This window comes from Diadema antillarum, unplaced genomic scaffold (genome assembly GCF_040938485.1).
Source record: "Diadema antillarum isolate AM-2024a unplaced genomic scaffold, OU_Dant_1.0 scf00000156, whole genome shotgun sequence".
NCBI classification, from domain to species: domain Eukaryota; kingdom Metazoa; phylum Echinodermata; class Echinoidea; order Diadematoida; family Diadematidae; genus Diadema; species Diadema antillarum.
In genome coordinates, this window is record NW_027271045.1 from 804,338 (window position 1) to 819,914 (window position 15,577).

The window sequence follows — 15,577 nt, forward strand, 5'->3', positions numbered from 1 at the left end:
CAGCATTGTGATTCAATATCACTGAACAAGAAGTATGGTTAGAGAAGTAATAATAATGTTGGTAAGCTCAACCGATTTTCATATCACTCAAAGCTAGCAGTCTGACATGAAACATACACACACTACTTCATGGTGATAAAGGTGACTAACCGAATTGGGCATGTAATCATTCATATGAATTCATAAAGTTAAAATCATGGCATTGACCTTTTTTTTTTCAATCTTTTCTTTCTTGTTTTCTTTGAGCTGTTGGATAGGATCAGACTGATAAATGAACAGTCTGAAAGACTACAATTTAAAAAAAATGGAAAACAAACATGCCTATTGAAATAGGAGTATAAATAACATAAGAACAGATCTGTACATTCTTCAGAAATAAAGAGTACCTGCTACATTGCACAATCAACAATAAAAGAATTCGGCAGCTTGTGCCTGTTGCATGTAGAATATGTACAAATGTATATTCACTACCTGCAGATTGACCACACAATGCATTCTCACTATTGGCAGAAGACGTCAAACTTGATAGCCAGGAAATATAGAGGCCCAAACACAATTTAAATTTTGTGCTAACCCTGCAACATCATATGAACACGTAAGCAAATAACAAACTCCTCATGTGGTCACACCCTTACCTCACAAACAATGTAGTTGGTTTAGGTGTATTTCTACCACAGAGAAATATACATGTAGCACTGTTTGCAAAAAAAAAATAGAAACACACTAATGAAGCAAGTTGCCGCAAAGGTGAGTGAACTTTGACAATTACTGAATGAATTACCCTGGTTTTAGTGTCCAGAAGTCTGCTGACATGGCATTCTTTAGTATTTAACACACATACAAAAGCCTATGATGAGCACAATTTGCATACAACAAGCAAACTATTGACTTTATTACACTGTGCGGTCGGGATAACAGTATAAAGTGCATTATATTTGGATTTGAAGTATTACACTAAAAGACTTTTGTGATAGATAGCCTAAACCATCAAACTGTAAGTTCCTCTACATCTATTAGTTGCACCCTAAAATTACCCTCAAATTTCTGTATGCCACATCAAGTTGAGAATATTTTGGTACATATTGTCAGGTAGCAAGTTATATTGTAGTACATGTATTTGTACCCTTCATTCCAAGCACCGTGTACAAGTTGGCCTTGTCTATTATATCTGCAATTCAAAGCCTGAATTACATGTACTCTATCATCTCTCCTGTCTAATACAAAGAGAATTTTCTTTGGAAGTGCGGTCCTGGACCTTGTAAACATACATGTAGCTATAGTCATGGCTTGAAATCAGCCACATGAAGATGGCCTCAACACTTGGCTCCATGCTCGAGGAACGATCAAATGACTCGTCTGTAGAAAATGTCTTGTAAAGTGACTTCGATATTGCAGTTTCTATCAAAATGAGATACAGAACAAGGGCAACACAGGTATTTGGAGTGACACAAAGTTCTTATGCGTGATAGAGAGGTACAATCCGTGCTATTCGGTCCCTACATATAGGACACTGGGGCGGCTGGAGGGCAATGGCACACTCTGAACACGCGCACACATGTCCACAGTTGAGAAGCACACAGTCGCGGGGGTGAGACAGACATATGGCGCAGGTGTCGACCTCTTGGTGCCTGTTCGGGTAATCATCCACGCTGGAGCCCTCTGCCTGCTCCGCTCGCTGCTGCAGCACACGTTGCACATAGAGATCGTAGTTTCTCTGCTCCTGGTATCTCTTGAACCACCTCCACAGTACGATGCAGAGCATCAAGACAGTGGCCGAGCCAAAGAGCGCCACCAAGAGCTTCCAGCGGCGCAGCTTTGACCGCAGCTCCCGAATGATTCCCGACTGTCCCGACAGCGAGAGGATGTACTCCAGCCCCGTCGCTGGGGGGCGGAGTGTGATCTTGCCGTTCACCAGCGCCAGTTCCCCGATTCCCGTCAGGAAAGCTCCCTCTGGTAACATGCGCTCAATTTCTTGGAAACCCTTGGTCTTTTCGCCGCTTGCCCAACTCAGGATGTTGTTCCCCAGAGATGTGTTGTAGGGGTAGAACTTGTCATGGATAGTCTCCAATTCCAGACCCGTAGCAACAAGAGCGTCCTCAACCCCAATGGCCACATTGTTTCTTGTAATGTCAAAAGGCACATTCTTAGTGGTATCACGAATAAGACGAGTTGTGTCGTACCTGGGGAGAAAGCACATACCACAATTGTAATATAGAGTATAGGAGAGATTTGACTGGTAAAATGCGATTTCATCATTGCCACCCTACCTTGATAAATATCTAATTTCAAAACGTCTATGACGATATCGTAGGAACACTCAATGAAACTGATCACAGAACCACATACAATTGTAGAATGATAACATGAAAAAAATTGACTACCCTTGTTACATTATATTTGTGCAGTAAAAATGGGAAACGGAATGAATTGGCCGCTTGGAAGATTTTGACATTGTCACTGTCCGTGTTTCAAAATAAAAGGAGGAAATGGTCATCACAAAACATCAGATAACTTCATCTGTGGTGAAAAATTAAGGGCAAGTCCAAGATAACGCGCACGTTACGTATGGGACATTCAGAGACTTTTATGACCTGAAAAATAGTGTTAATGGCCTTTGATCATATTGAACTTCATCATGGTGATTGATATCTAGGAGAAGTATAATCATGTAAAAAATTGAGAAAAATGACCTTGACAATTATATTCTAGAAGAGAAAATATGTGCCGTTACGTATGGGACCAGAAAAATTTTGTTTTTTTGAACATTTTTTTCAACCTCAAAACTCTCTGAAAGTATATCATTCTACAACTTGTAACTCACTGTGATGAAAGTCACAACACTCAAGATTATCACAGGTAAGTTTCATGTAATTAGGCAAAAAGCTCTAATTATAGGTTCTAATTAAAGACAGACATGACGCGTTACGTATGGGACAGTTACGTATGGGACGGTTTGTCCCCCATTCATTTAGTGTGTAAAGAACCATGTTTATGGGTATTTTGCATAATTATTGAAGTAAAATCAGTTGAAACTACTCAAATACTGATCCAGATTGTCAAGGAAACAATATTCCCCAAATATTCACTATCATAATCATATTCAATCATATTTTTATATATTTATGACCAACTTGGGTATGCATGCCCTTTGTCCCCCATTCGTTTAGTGTGTGGAGAACCATGTTTATGGGTATTTTGCAAAATAATTTTGCAAAATACCCATAAACAAATTTTTGCATAATTATTGAGGTGGAATCAGTTGAAATTACTCAAATACTGATCTAGATTGACAAGGAAACAATATTCCCCAGATATTTACCATCATAATCACATTTAATCATATTCTATATTTTTTATGACCAACCTTAGTATGTACTGTATGCCCTATTTTCATCAGGATAGTTACTACTGAAAAATTGAATAGTTAAGTGTTTACTTCCATTGATGAAGGGCAGTTTGCCATTCAGTTTCAATAAAAAACAACTTGACACAAGAAATATCAAGTTTAATAAATAAGCAATACCTGCTGCGTGGAACCCCAGTGATCGAGTAGATATGTGATGTCTGTCTAGCAGTCAGGTCATTGATTCGAGTCACACCTCAGTATGTATACCCATGAATTTTGTCGTGGCTACTATTGAAAACTGAATAAGGACAATTTGTGTATCACTTGCAATAAATAAAAAATCATTTTACTTTATTTTTATATATATATATCACAACCATTTCAAATTGGAACTCCATCACATAAACTTTGAATTCCTCTAGTCTTAAGATTGTATGCTCTTAAGTAATTCATATAATTGGTTTCCAATCATCTCATTAAATGTTGAAAACTGAATCCTCATTTCTACAAAAAACTATACCATCCCTTATATGCTGATTTTTCATTGTGTATTTTGCCATTTTCCCCTCCCCCTTTCTGAAAATTGTTCAGTCAAGTTCATGTATTGTTTCAAGTGTCTATAACTCAAAAAGTAGCTGCAATGTTGGGATGCTTTCTTCAGGATGATTGACCATTTGTGTACTGAGAGACCTTCCCAGCTAGCTACATGCATTCACATGCAATATGTATGAGAATGTCCCATACGTAACACATTTGTCCCATACGTAACATTATTTCAATGCCTAATAAAAAATGTTTCTTTTACTTTTTTTTCTTTTTTCTCTGGTATTTAATTTCTCTAAACAATAAATTAGAACTTTCCAAAAGGGCATTAAAATAACCTTAGCAATTTCAGAAAAAACCTAAAAAAATGACCTCGTTTTGTTACGTATGGGACATCTCGTGATAGGACACGAGCTAATTTGCATAATCATTTGCATAATCCCTAAATTTTCATACCAAGTTAAACTATGTGATGAACTTCTTATGTCCACATATTAATCAAATATCATTTGCTTTCCTTTGAATTAATATGAATTTTTATAAATGTCCCATACGTAACGCTGTGTTTCACATTTATGCAAATGAAGCCCTTGAAATTTGCATAAATTTACATAATATCATTTTTTCCTCCATGGAAATCAAAACTTCAACTCATAAGCTTCAAAATGATACCAAACATGTCAATATTGAGCAAAGATGAAATTTTGCCTTCTGAGGGGACCTTATCTTGGACTTGCCCTTAAACAAAATTTCATAGCCAGTTCTCACAAGGCATGCAACTCCAGCATCATTTCTATCCCTGGCATGGATCATGACAGCAAACCTGAACAGTATGCATGTGAAAATCCTTGTGGAATAAAAGTTACACAAAAATGAACAAAAACAGTCTAATGGACTAGTAATTTTGACTACATTGTTTTGATTAGTCAGGTACATAAGTTAGGTCTCATAAACAAACACTCTCAATGTAAACATGTAGACATGATTTATGTAGAGCATTCTAGGTATTACAACAATAAACCATTGGTATGCTGCAATAGAATGTTATCATTTGTGGCAATAAAATGAAAATGTGACAACAAAAGGTGGCAAGGTGGCTCAGTCGGTAGTGCATCTACCTTTTAATCAAATGGCTCGGGTTCAGGCGAGGGTTCTATTAAAACCCAAGTAAGTCTTATTGAGCAATGTTGTGTGTTATCATGCCATCCCCTTAGTAGAGACAAAGCACTCTGTCCCTTGGACAGAACGTAAATTAAAATGGATGGTCACATGTGTGAGAGAGTCACAAGCCATGTACATAAAAAATTCCATTTCAGTCATTCTTCGCAAAGAGCATGGTGCATACAGTCATGTAACTCGGTAAAGTGGCATGCCTCGAATACTCACAACTCAACCCCATGAAAGAACAGCTAGTGCAGCTGAAAAAGGGCTGTAGATAATCCAGCTATCTTTTCAAATGGAAAATAAAAGTAAATGCTTGGCTTCCATACAGCGAGAGGTGATCCTTTTCCTATGTGATTACAAGGCAAATGTACAGATTTACAGTACAATTTGAATACAATATCATAGTGAATGAATTGGCCAGCTCAATAGCAATTTACAAAGTTATTAACTTTCATTTTCATTTGGTACCCCGGTATATAAAATAGATGTGACTTGCTTTAATGCAGGGCATTGTTAATATCATTGTCCTGCACTGGGACACAGTATCAACAATGCCCAAAGGATCAGTCCATATCTGTACTGCCATATGGATTCAAAACACTATTTCTTTAAAGAGAAAAATATGTATACAATAATTTTTTTCTTCACAATTTCAACTTGTAAATATCATTAAACAGTTTTCCAAAGTTTCACCCATTGAGGACGAGTCCAGAGCACACTTGGGCAGGTGTCTATGGGAAATGCGTGTTGTAGCAAAATCAGTCTGTCCTCAACGGGTTAAAGACCACAGTAATGCTGCAATTGAAAAGGAAAAATAAGATTTTGCAACGGAGTGAACAACCGACCAACTCCCTTGACTGACCCCCCGGCCATGCAACTTTAAATTGATTCCTATATATACATATGTATGCACCATGTGTGGGTGGGAGTATAAAAATAAATATTAAAGGAATAACTAAGAAAATAAATATGCAAAGCTGATGGCTCCATTACCAAAGCCTTGTGGATCTACTCCACTCTGTTTTGTGCTCCCGACAGAGAAGAGTCTGGATGACCCCGCAGACTCCCACCACATATTCACTCTTAATGGAGTTCTCCACAGCCTTGATGTTCCCCTCCACCACGGCGTATGGGACGCTCTGATTCGGTGCTGTGCTCAGGATGCTGGCAAGGTCTTGGTTCAACTCTAGCACTGGTGCATCCTGTGAAAAGAGGTATTTATGTGTTTTTTTTTAAAGCTTATCAAATGAGTGATTCTCATAATATATCTAATTGAGGCTTTGTGACACAACTGATGACTGTAGAAAAGTACTCCATACCCTCACAGTACATGCACAAGTCAACACATAAGTACTTGTAGTAAACAGTTTCTACGCGTACAATGCAGGGGCAGATCCAGGAATTCCGTAAAAGGGGGGGGGGGGGCGCAAACGATATTTCTGGGGACCCCCGCATCCACCACTGCAATGAACAACATATCAAAATGGGATGTACCATGACATCTCTTTCATTTCAAGATTGGTTTTGGAAAAAGGACCGCAGGAAAAGGCAAAGAGTAAAGGGTACCTATGAGCATGCATACAAATGGAGAGAAAGTATCACTGTACATCATTAGCTGCAGGACATGAAGGTCAGCCTCATGTCATGTGTTTAAAGCCCCAATTTCCCAGTCCAATTCAAGCAAAGTGCATATGAAATCCCAACTCGAGGAAAATTCTTACAAGTCTGCATTATTTTCTCTTCACTTCAATCTCAAAAAGATGAATTCTTACAACTGTACATGGGGCACATCTTCCTATCACTGACTGGCAGCAAGAATTTAACTGTAAACTTCGGCCGACCAAGCAAATCAAGGGTGGTATACAGCTTAACATTACAAACAAATGTCTGTGTACAAAGTCATCATTGCAGGCATGAAGGTCATGAACTAAAAGTCCTGGATCCTGGATGCTCTGTGGCAATATTTTACCCTTTTTTTTGAAGACTTACAGAAACAAGAGTGAATGAAAAGAAATCCATAGATAAAAATCTTCAGCCAGGTACTACTCTTGATATAGTGTCCAAACGAATTTGCAAATTTCTAACTTTCAGTATCCAATCAATTTATGACTGGGTGCTCAGAATGTTGTACATTATTTCGCATGTCCTATTAAAAAGTCTACTATACATGTAGTGTGTCACTGCAACATGCTAAAACATGCTGCGGGAAATGCTTCCTCATGTCCCCCACTAATTTTGCCACCCACCACCCTACCCTTGATAGTTTGCATACATTGATACACATACTCAAACACATTAATTTTGGCAGTAATGGGGTATACGTGGGGACGGGGGACATGTACTGACAGAACAGAAGTCTTGGACATGTTATGGTCAACATTGTAATTTCATATAACATGTAAATGTACTTGCGGGGACTGTCAATAGGTCATTGTTTTTAACTGTTTGCAACTTGGGCGTTGAATGTGAAATTGAAAGCACTGCAATGGTGTAATTTGTGTTTGATTACATCTTGCTGTACAGCAATGTAATCTAGATTTTCAAACCTTACCTTTACTTCTGCAAGAGTCCTTGCTTTTTTATGCCAGAGGAATGAAAAGAGTCCAGTTGCTGCAGCACTGCCTCCCAAGAGGCAGTATTCTAAAATCATGGTAACAAAGTATCCTGGAAGATAAAAATATGGATAGACCATCAGTTTACCTTGTTGGTCACTTTGAAATTAAATAAACTAAAACTATTGATAAAAAAAAAACACACAACAAAAAACACATCAATAAACCATGATTACCTGAAGATGGCTAAACAATAACATTGATGCATAACAATAACTTTGATGCAGACAAAAAATTTCACTTACATAGCATACGGGTACCCTCTCTACTAGTCTAAAGCAGACGTAGTACACATCATAAATTGTAATCACTACGTTCAGAAAAGCATCTTTACTTCTGAATTGTCGGAGAGTGTGTTGTATTACTACCAGATACTTATTTTTGTTGCTCTGAATTCTGAACTGAGATGATGAAAGTTTGAGCAAAACTAACACTAGTTGTCCTGAAAATTATGAATTTTGCAAAATCATTTGAATTACTCACTCTGATATTTGGAAAATAAACTTCAAGTTAACCCCTCTACAAACATTCATCTTTCGGTTTAGTGCAAAAATTGCATAATTCCAGGCATATCTGCAATACAATGGAACATGTGGAATAATCGACACATTTCACATCTTTATTTGTGTGCCAGAATCACTATTCACACCTACAATTCACTGTACATGTACACATTCATACTGAGTGGATGACAAAAAGAAAATTTTGGCAAATAGGGCTCAAATTGGAAAGAGTTCCTTATGTCCCCCCCCCCCCCCCCCCCCCACCAACTTGCACAAAATATACAAACCACTATTCCCCCTTACTAATAATAAACTAAATAAAGGTTATGGGAAGTCTTCCCATAAATAGCATAACCTTTTTTTAGTCCATTATTAGTAAAAAAAAAAAAAAAATAGCAATCTATCCATTTTGCGCAAACTAGTTGGGGGGGGGGGGGACATAAGGAACTCTTTCCATCAAATTTTGTATTGTATCGTAAAAGGTTTAATATGAACATTTCAAACAATTTACACAATAATAGCGAATTAATTCTTGTGATAAATTGACATCTTCTTCTAAAGCCGAGGTGTAGCAATCCTAAATTTTGTGTAGCATTTTTGGAAATTTCGGTGCATACAACACTCATTAAAGGCTAGTCTAATGCCCCAAAGGTACTGAATGTCAGTAGTGCACAGAGTCAGAGATGCACGTGTCCGCAATTACCATGCTGTCTTGTACAAATGTATTATTAGTATAGTATACTACCATGTCTAGCTATCCCTACTTACATCTTTCTACGTAAAAGTGGACTAATACAAAGTTACATTTCAGCATGGCATCGTACTTGCAACACTAGGGTCTATAGCTATACTCTCTAGTCTCGATATTGTCTCTATTAGTATGTATTACAGCTAACGTTACATGTACTGTGGTTGTACCACTGCACTGGCAAGAGCACTGCCACTAATTTTTCTTTTCTTTTTTCTTTCAAATCGTCCTTACACTGTTACTGTACGTAGATCACAGTGTCAGCTAGCTACACGCAGCCGCTGTAGGGACAGCAGCTGCACCTCTATTCCTTCGCAGACGTCATTTTTCAGTGTGGTTGTGCGACTCCTTCATGAATATCTTTATTAATCGTGGAAAACTAAAATACAAGGAATTATCGTAATCTATGATAATCATTCAATAATCGGTATAAGATTTTTTGTTTAATTACGTCAAAAACTCACCGAAATCTGTGGCTGAAATCAGGTCTGTAAACGTCCTTATTGCTTCACTCCTCATCTGCGTGTTACTTGAATGGCATTCACTCTCGTATACTACAACGTACAACGAGGCGCCCTCTAGCTCTCCGACTACTTACGTTGTACGTTGTAGTATACGAGAGTGAATGCCATTCAAATAACACGCAGATGAGGAGTGAAGCAATAAGGACGTTTACAGACCTGATTTCAGCCACAGATTTCGGTGAGTTTTTGACGTAATTAAACAAAAAATCGCGTACCGATTATTGAATGATTATCATAGATTACGATAATTCCTTGTATTTTAGTTTTCCACGATTAATAAAGATATTCATGAAGGAGTCGCACAACCACACTGAAAAATGACAACGTCTGCGAGGGAATAGAGGTGCAGCCGCGTCGCTTTCGCGACGTGACAGCGGCTGCGTGTAGTTAAGTGTCAGCATGAATATTCATCAGCTTTGGTGACAGAAAACTGTCCAATAGTCAACTTTACAGATCTACACTACAGTGGTAGACACAGCACTGCCATTGTGCTGTGCTGTGGCACTGGCTAGCTGCGACCAGCGACCAGCCCGACGCGAAGGAACGCGGTCAGGGCCGGGGCCGACATGACAGATCATGAGATCGCAGTGTCCAAACTTGGTGGCTTTTACTTTATACTGAACAAATATATTTGTACTCTGAAATATTTCCTCATTTTGGGGTGATAATTCAAATGGAACTCTTGCATTAAATCTTACATAGAGTGCTCGTAAAAGACGCATCAAATTCCGTTATGATAATGAGGAGTGTCGAGACCTTGAGCTTGACTCAAGTCTTGTTACTTAACAATACCGGAGATCAACATTACACAATTTTCAGTTTGTGGGACTACTTACAGAGATAGACGTGGGTAACCCTCGACATTGTATTTCATACAGATCGCTAAGAGTGATTATTCCTTACCTTCTAAACAGGTGCATCTGAAGGGCAGACAGCTCGGTTTAATATTTCGCTCTTCGTCAAATCTACAACATAGTAAATTTTTCGGCAGAAGGGATGCCGACTACAATTACTGCAGCAACTCCTTAAGACCTTACTGCGGTGCAGGTATTGCTGTACCGACTCTGAATGAGATGTCCGATCCGGTGCTGTGCGGTGTGGCGGCCGGAGGTGGGTTTTATCACTTATAATAAAAAATGCACAATGCTTTCCGCAGATCCACAACGATGTACAATTTAAGTACGATTGTACCATGGAGGTAGAAACGGTACTAACAATCCATAAATCAAGAGGAGGTTCCGTTCGATCCGCTATGACCCGATCGGCAGCTGTTATGGGTAATGATCCCGCACCTCTTTGGTAATGACACTCCAGTGTACTGAGCGTATTAAGAAGGGTCCGGATCGACGGAGGTCGCAGCTCGGGATCGAGATAAGGCACGACAAAAGATAACAAATAACAACGAAACGAAACGAAACGAAGAAAAAAAAAAATTGTCAGCTGTTGTCGAAGATAGTGTAGGACCTCAAGGTCTCGAGACAGCAATTGGCACAGTGGTTCCTGACGAAGGATTGGAAAGTGGAATTACCCTAATTCATCCATCCGTCCATCCACCCATCCATATTATACTATAGTATTCTGCATCCATCTTTATTCTCATATTCATTCATTTCACTCATTTGTGTGTTTTTTTCCATTTCCAACAGAAACATAATTTTAGAGAAATATACTCCAGAAATTGAATACTATTCGATTTCAATATAGGTAGCAGTTTATCAGCTAATACCTATGATACCTTCCTGTTTACCTGTTATACCACATTATACTGGCAGTTTCGCTTGAGATGAGACTTCAGATTCCAAACTTTTTTTTTTTTAATGACGATTTTTGAAGATAACGGGGAACCTCTCATGATCCTGAGAGGAATTCAAAACATATTTAATGAAAATTGGTTTTGAAATGGCTGAGATATCCAAAGCAAAGCGATCCTAATAAAAAGTTGGACCCACGTAAACTTTTATTAGGATCGCTCCGTGTTCCACTTTTTTTGTTGTTGGGATAGCTCAGCCATTTCAAAACAACCGATTTTCATCAAATAAACTTTTAATTATTCATAGAATTGTATGTACTTCAACATTTCATAGAGTGGTTTCTATAGTAGGCCTATCTCGCAATGAATCTTCACCTCAACTGTCTGTTTATCTTTATATCTATTCATCTATATCCATCCCTCTATCCATTACTGAGTATTAGTTTCTATATCATCTGTCGACCGAGCTATTTTGTAGTTATCTATCCATATAGACTTATCCATATCAATTTATAATATCCTTCTCTCCTCCTCTATTTCAGCTATGGAAAAAAGAAAAGAAAAGGAAAAGCAGATGTGTACGTCTTTTTGTGTTGTGTATTTATACAGTGTACATATGACTTGCGTGGGCAGTTACTGCTGGCCTACGTGTGATACGTGAATTCATGCGTGATGCGGAATAGATTTGCCACTAAACACTATGAGGCAACCTTCCCATGCTCAAGTTGGTATCAGTAAATTCACAAGTACTGAGTATTGTAGAAGTTCTTTTAACATTGAATTTAGGTGAGAAAGTTGGAGAATGTTGACATTTTCATTTCAAAAAGATATACAACCCATGTTGTATAAGTCATTACCTTTAAATCTATAATTTTTTCCGTTGGTTTGTGAAACGACAAACAATTAAAGAAAAAAAAACACACACACGCACAAACCAGTATAACTGCTGCCTATAAGTACTAGGCCTAATTAAGTAACTACAAGGATACATTTTCTCTTCACAAAAATAATAATCGAACGAATTAGAATTAGTGAATATTTTATAAGAGTCGTGTCAATGGGAGACGAGGTGATAAATAGGCACATCAGTATTCATTTGAAATATTTATTTTTGAGATAATGATCCTCTTATTAGATATGACAGAGCATATATAATTCTAACAGGTACTCAAAGAGATATCCACACAACCCGATTCTAATAAAAGGTGGGTATATACTGCCTTGTAGGATCGTTTGCTTTACTTTGCTCTCGGATATCTCTGCCATTTCCAAAATCCAATATTCGTCAACAAACTTTGAATTCCTCTATATAGAGTTTAATGTTCTTCAACATTTCATAAAGTGGTTTCTAAGTATCTCGCAAAATGTTCAAAGCTGAATCCTCACCTTAACTAAAGACATCCCTTTACGGAACACAACAAAGACATAAAACGAGCAAACGTGTGTGCACGCACACGGAAACCGATAGGCCTGTCAATATCCGTGTAGGGCCCTCACAAGCCCACATTGCGGAGGTCCCGCCACATATAATAGGAAGGTCAACCAACATGCATCCGTTTTCAAATTTGCGTCGATGAATAGTTAAGAGTAAAATCAAACAATGTTTATGGCAGGGGTGGCGAATTCCTAAACTCAGGAAGATGATAATATCATTTTAAGTGTAAGTTTATATCATGTTTTTTTATAGGATAATGTAAGCCCTTCTAATAGTCGCAACCATCTTTCCCGATGCTATATGCGTACATGAATTGCATTCAAGTGATTATCTCGTTGCCTCAAAAGCCTCCCATAGGCCACATATGCTAAACATTTCTTTTTTTGTTTGTTTGGCAGGCCTATTGTAGTGAGTATATGGCCTAATACATTCTTCCATTCATTCCTGATCATTATCCTCCACATAATCTTCGTTAACCACTCTTGTGTTCTACTTTTTTGTGATTGTTGAAATGGACATGACAAAATCATAACATCAGAACCGTGATTGAGATTTAAAATGCACCGAGTTTCAACCCGAGTGATTAAACATGACTTAATTCGTCGTTCTCATGCCAAAAGGGCCTTAAACCACTTCCACTGTCATGCCAAAAGGCCCTTAACGCTATAGACTTTGTACATTAGTGCCCTTTTGATATAACAGGGGAAGTTCTTTAAGGCCCTTTTCGCATAAGGCCGACGAATTGCTGATGAATATCGTCGCAAGTCATGCGTGACTATATGAATTCGGAAACCACTTTAATCTTCGCTTCGTATATAGCAGGTAACTCATAAATCACAACGATTTTTTTTCCCACCTGCCGCTGCATATTGATATACCTGTGGTATTAACGTCAATCATGCTCAAGTTGATATTACTGCAAAATAGGCATTGTGTATGATGCATAAGTTCTAACAACTGGAAAATATTGGAAGATAGAATAATAAGAGAAACTAGCATTGGTTTGTATAGCAGAGGCCAATACAGCATTTGATTCCCCTCTCCCAAACGAATTCTTCGGCACTGTAGTATTGACCCTCCATGGATACAAGCGGATATAGCATAAATTGAAAGCCAGGAAAGAAGTAATTAAGGAGATCTGATTTGCATAGTTTGCATGCACTCAACTCATAAGACCTGCAAGATAGTGAGGATCAGTACTGTGTTGCACTTTTTGTATTTGGCGAGGCGTGGTCATCCAACATGTCTTGTGCATGTTGAAGATGGATGTAACGTAAGTTCATGTTATGTGACTATAGACATTCTTATTTTGTCATAGCAGCCAATTCGACCCAAGTTTGTTTGTTGTTGTTTTTTTATCAGTTTATTAATAATAATTTATTTTACAACATTGTATACGTATTGCAAATTTTTCCAATTTCATGGGTGTGTAATCATTTTTACTTGAAAATATGACATAGTATAATACAAATGCCAACCCTATTTACAAGCAGAACACTATGCCTATATAGCGTAACTTGTAATCTGATTATGTTTGTGTTTGTTGCTCTAAAGGGCTGTGCCGGCAAAGAAGAGGAATTTGCAAGAGAGTGGACTGATCAATGTAATCGCGAGTTTAATAAATGGCCTTTCTCATCAACGCACACTTTATAACTCACGTATCTTCGGGGTGGGATGGCTGCGTACGGGATGGGGGGGGGGGGGGTGGGCAAGTTCAATGGAACCCCCTCCCCTCTTCCCTCCCCCTCCCCACCATCTCCACGCTTAGATGGGAATAATCTAAGGACATTTAGAACCTTTGGAAATTCACGGATGTTGTGAATTGTTTTTTTTTTTTTTCTGTTTCCGTGGCCCAAGACCGTTTCTGTAACACCTCCTTGTATGTCCCGTGTGCTGTATAAATATATCCTGTATAAGCTGTAATCATCACTTAAATGACGGTCCTGTCCGTTTGTCATCCGTAACATGCGTTTTGCATGGTAGTCGTCCTGTGGCTATGCCGTGCGTATGCGTTTGATGTGCTATACATATAGCCGTTCCATCCATTCCATCTCTTGCAACAACGGACTCTATACAGGAGCCCTAGCGGATGAAAACGCGTAGAAAACGACAAAGTACATGTATACAGTATTACAGATACAGGAGAAAACGTACACTATCGGACAATGGTCAGATCGCGCTATCCGTTTTTGGTGATTGAAAACACACACACACACACACACACACACACACAAACACAACTTTGTGCATTCATGTACAAAGTTTTGTGTCCGCTCTGACGGAAATCACTGGAAGATGCACGTCCATCCAAATGATAAAAAGGACATGAAACGTAATTCAACTCATATCACCTGATGCTAAAAATTGACATTCGTTTCTCATACATTTCTCAAGCGTGACAAGCAAGGGCATAGGTGGTGTCATGTTGGGGAGATGGACGAAGGTGGCGCTATGACATGGCACTGTTCAGCACTGATGAGAGTCTGTTTTAACATGATCTAGAATAGTAACCTTGCCGACGGAATTTTAATTGTGTTGCTTTACCGTGCTCCTTGGTATTTTGAAATCATAAATGGGAAACAGATTGAATTACAGATTCATTGTACTTTGAAAAAACAAACAAACAAGAATTACAATAATCACAACACAAAGAATTTAAACGAAGCGAGAAAGAACGTGATACGATGGCGTTTCGGGCTACTGAATTGGCGAGTATTTATGTTGAAAGCATAAAAACTGATTGCTGTTGGAGGAGACGTAAGAATGACAAGGAGATAGACGGAGAGGGGATGTGAGGAAGGGAAGGAAAATAAATAACTTAAAATATCATAAAACAATGAACAGAGACGGGGGGGGGGGGCGGGGGCGATGGAGATTTATTATGGAAAGATTAAGTATCGAAAGAGTCAATCAACTCCTTCGCGTTTCATTTTAAAAACTTTACAAAGGAAA

The 15,577-nt window shown here is 38.4% G+C and overlaps 1 protein-coding gene across 1 annotated transcript; it reads right to left on the reverse strand.

Annotated features, from left to right (window-relative positions):
- Nucleotides 1-1,456: 1,456 nt before the first annotated feature.
- On the reverse strand, nt 1,457-7,703 carry LOC139722036 (mitochondrial ubiquitin ligase activator of NFKB 1-like). The gene is made up of 3 exons (XM_071633358.1): nt 7,605-7,703; nt 6,047-6,255; nt 1,457-2,180 (listed from the first exon to the last, which is right to left on the reverse strand). The coding sequence occupies exons 1-3, from the start codon at nt 7,701-7,703 to the stop codon at nt 1,457-1,459; spliced, it is 1,032 nt and encodes a 343-aa protein (XP_071489459.1).
- Nucleotides 7,704-15,577: the final 7,874 nt, after the last annotated feature.

What these genes read in the sequence shown, in the direction of transcription:
- LOC139722036 (XM_071633358.1), bottom strand. Translation starts at nt 7,703, where the DNA reads ATGATTTTAGAATACTGCCTCTTGGGAGGCAGTGCTGCAGCAACTGGA. An exon ending in GGACTCTTGCAGAAGTAAAG is followed by an intron (nt 6,256 to 7,604) that starts GTAAGGTTTGAA and finishes CTCTTTTCACAG; the next exon opens with GATGCACCAGTGCTAGAGTT. An exon ending in AGTAGATCCACAAGGCTTTG is followed by an intron (nt 2,181 to 6,046) that starts GTAATGGAGCCA and finishes CTTTCTCCCCAG; the next exon opens with GTACGACACAACTCGTCTTA.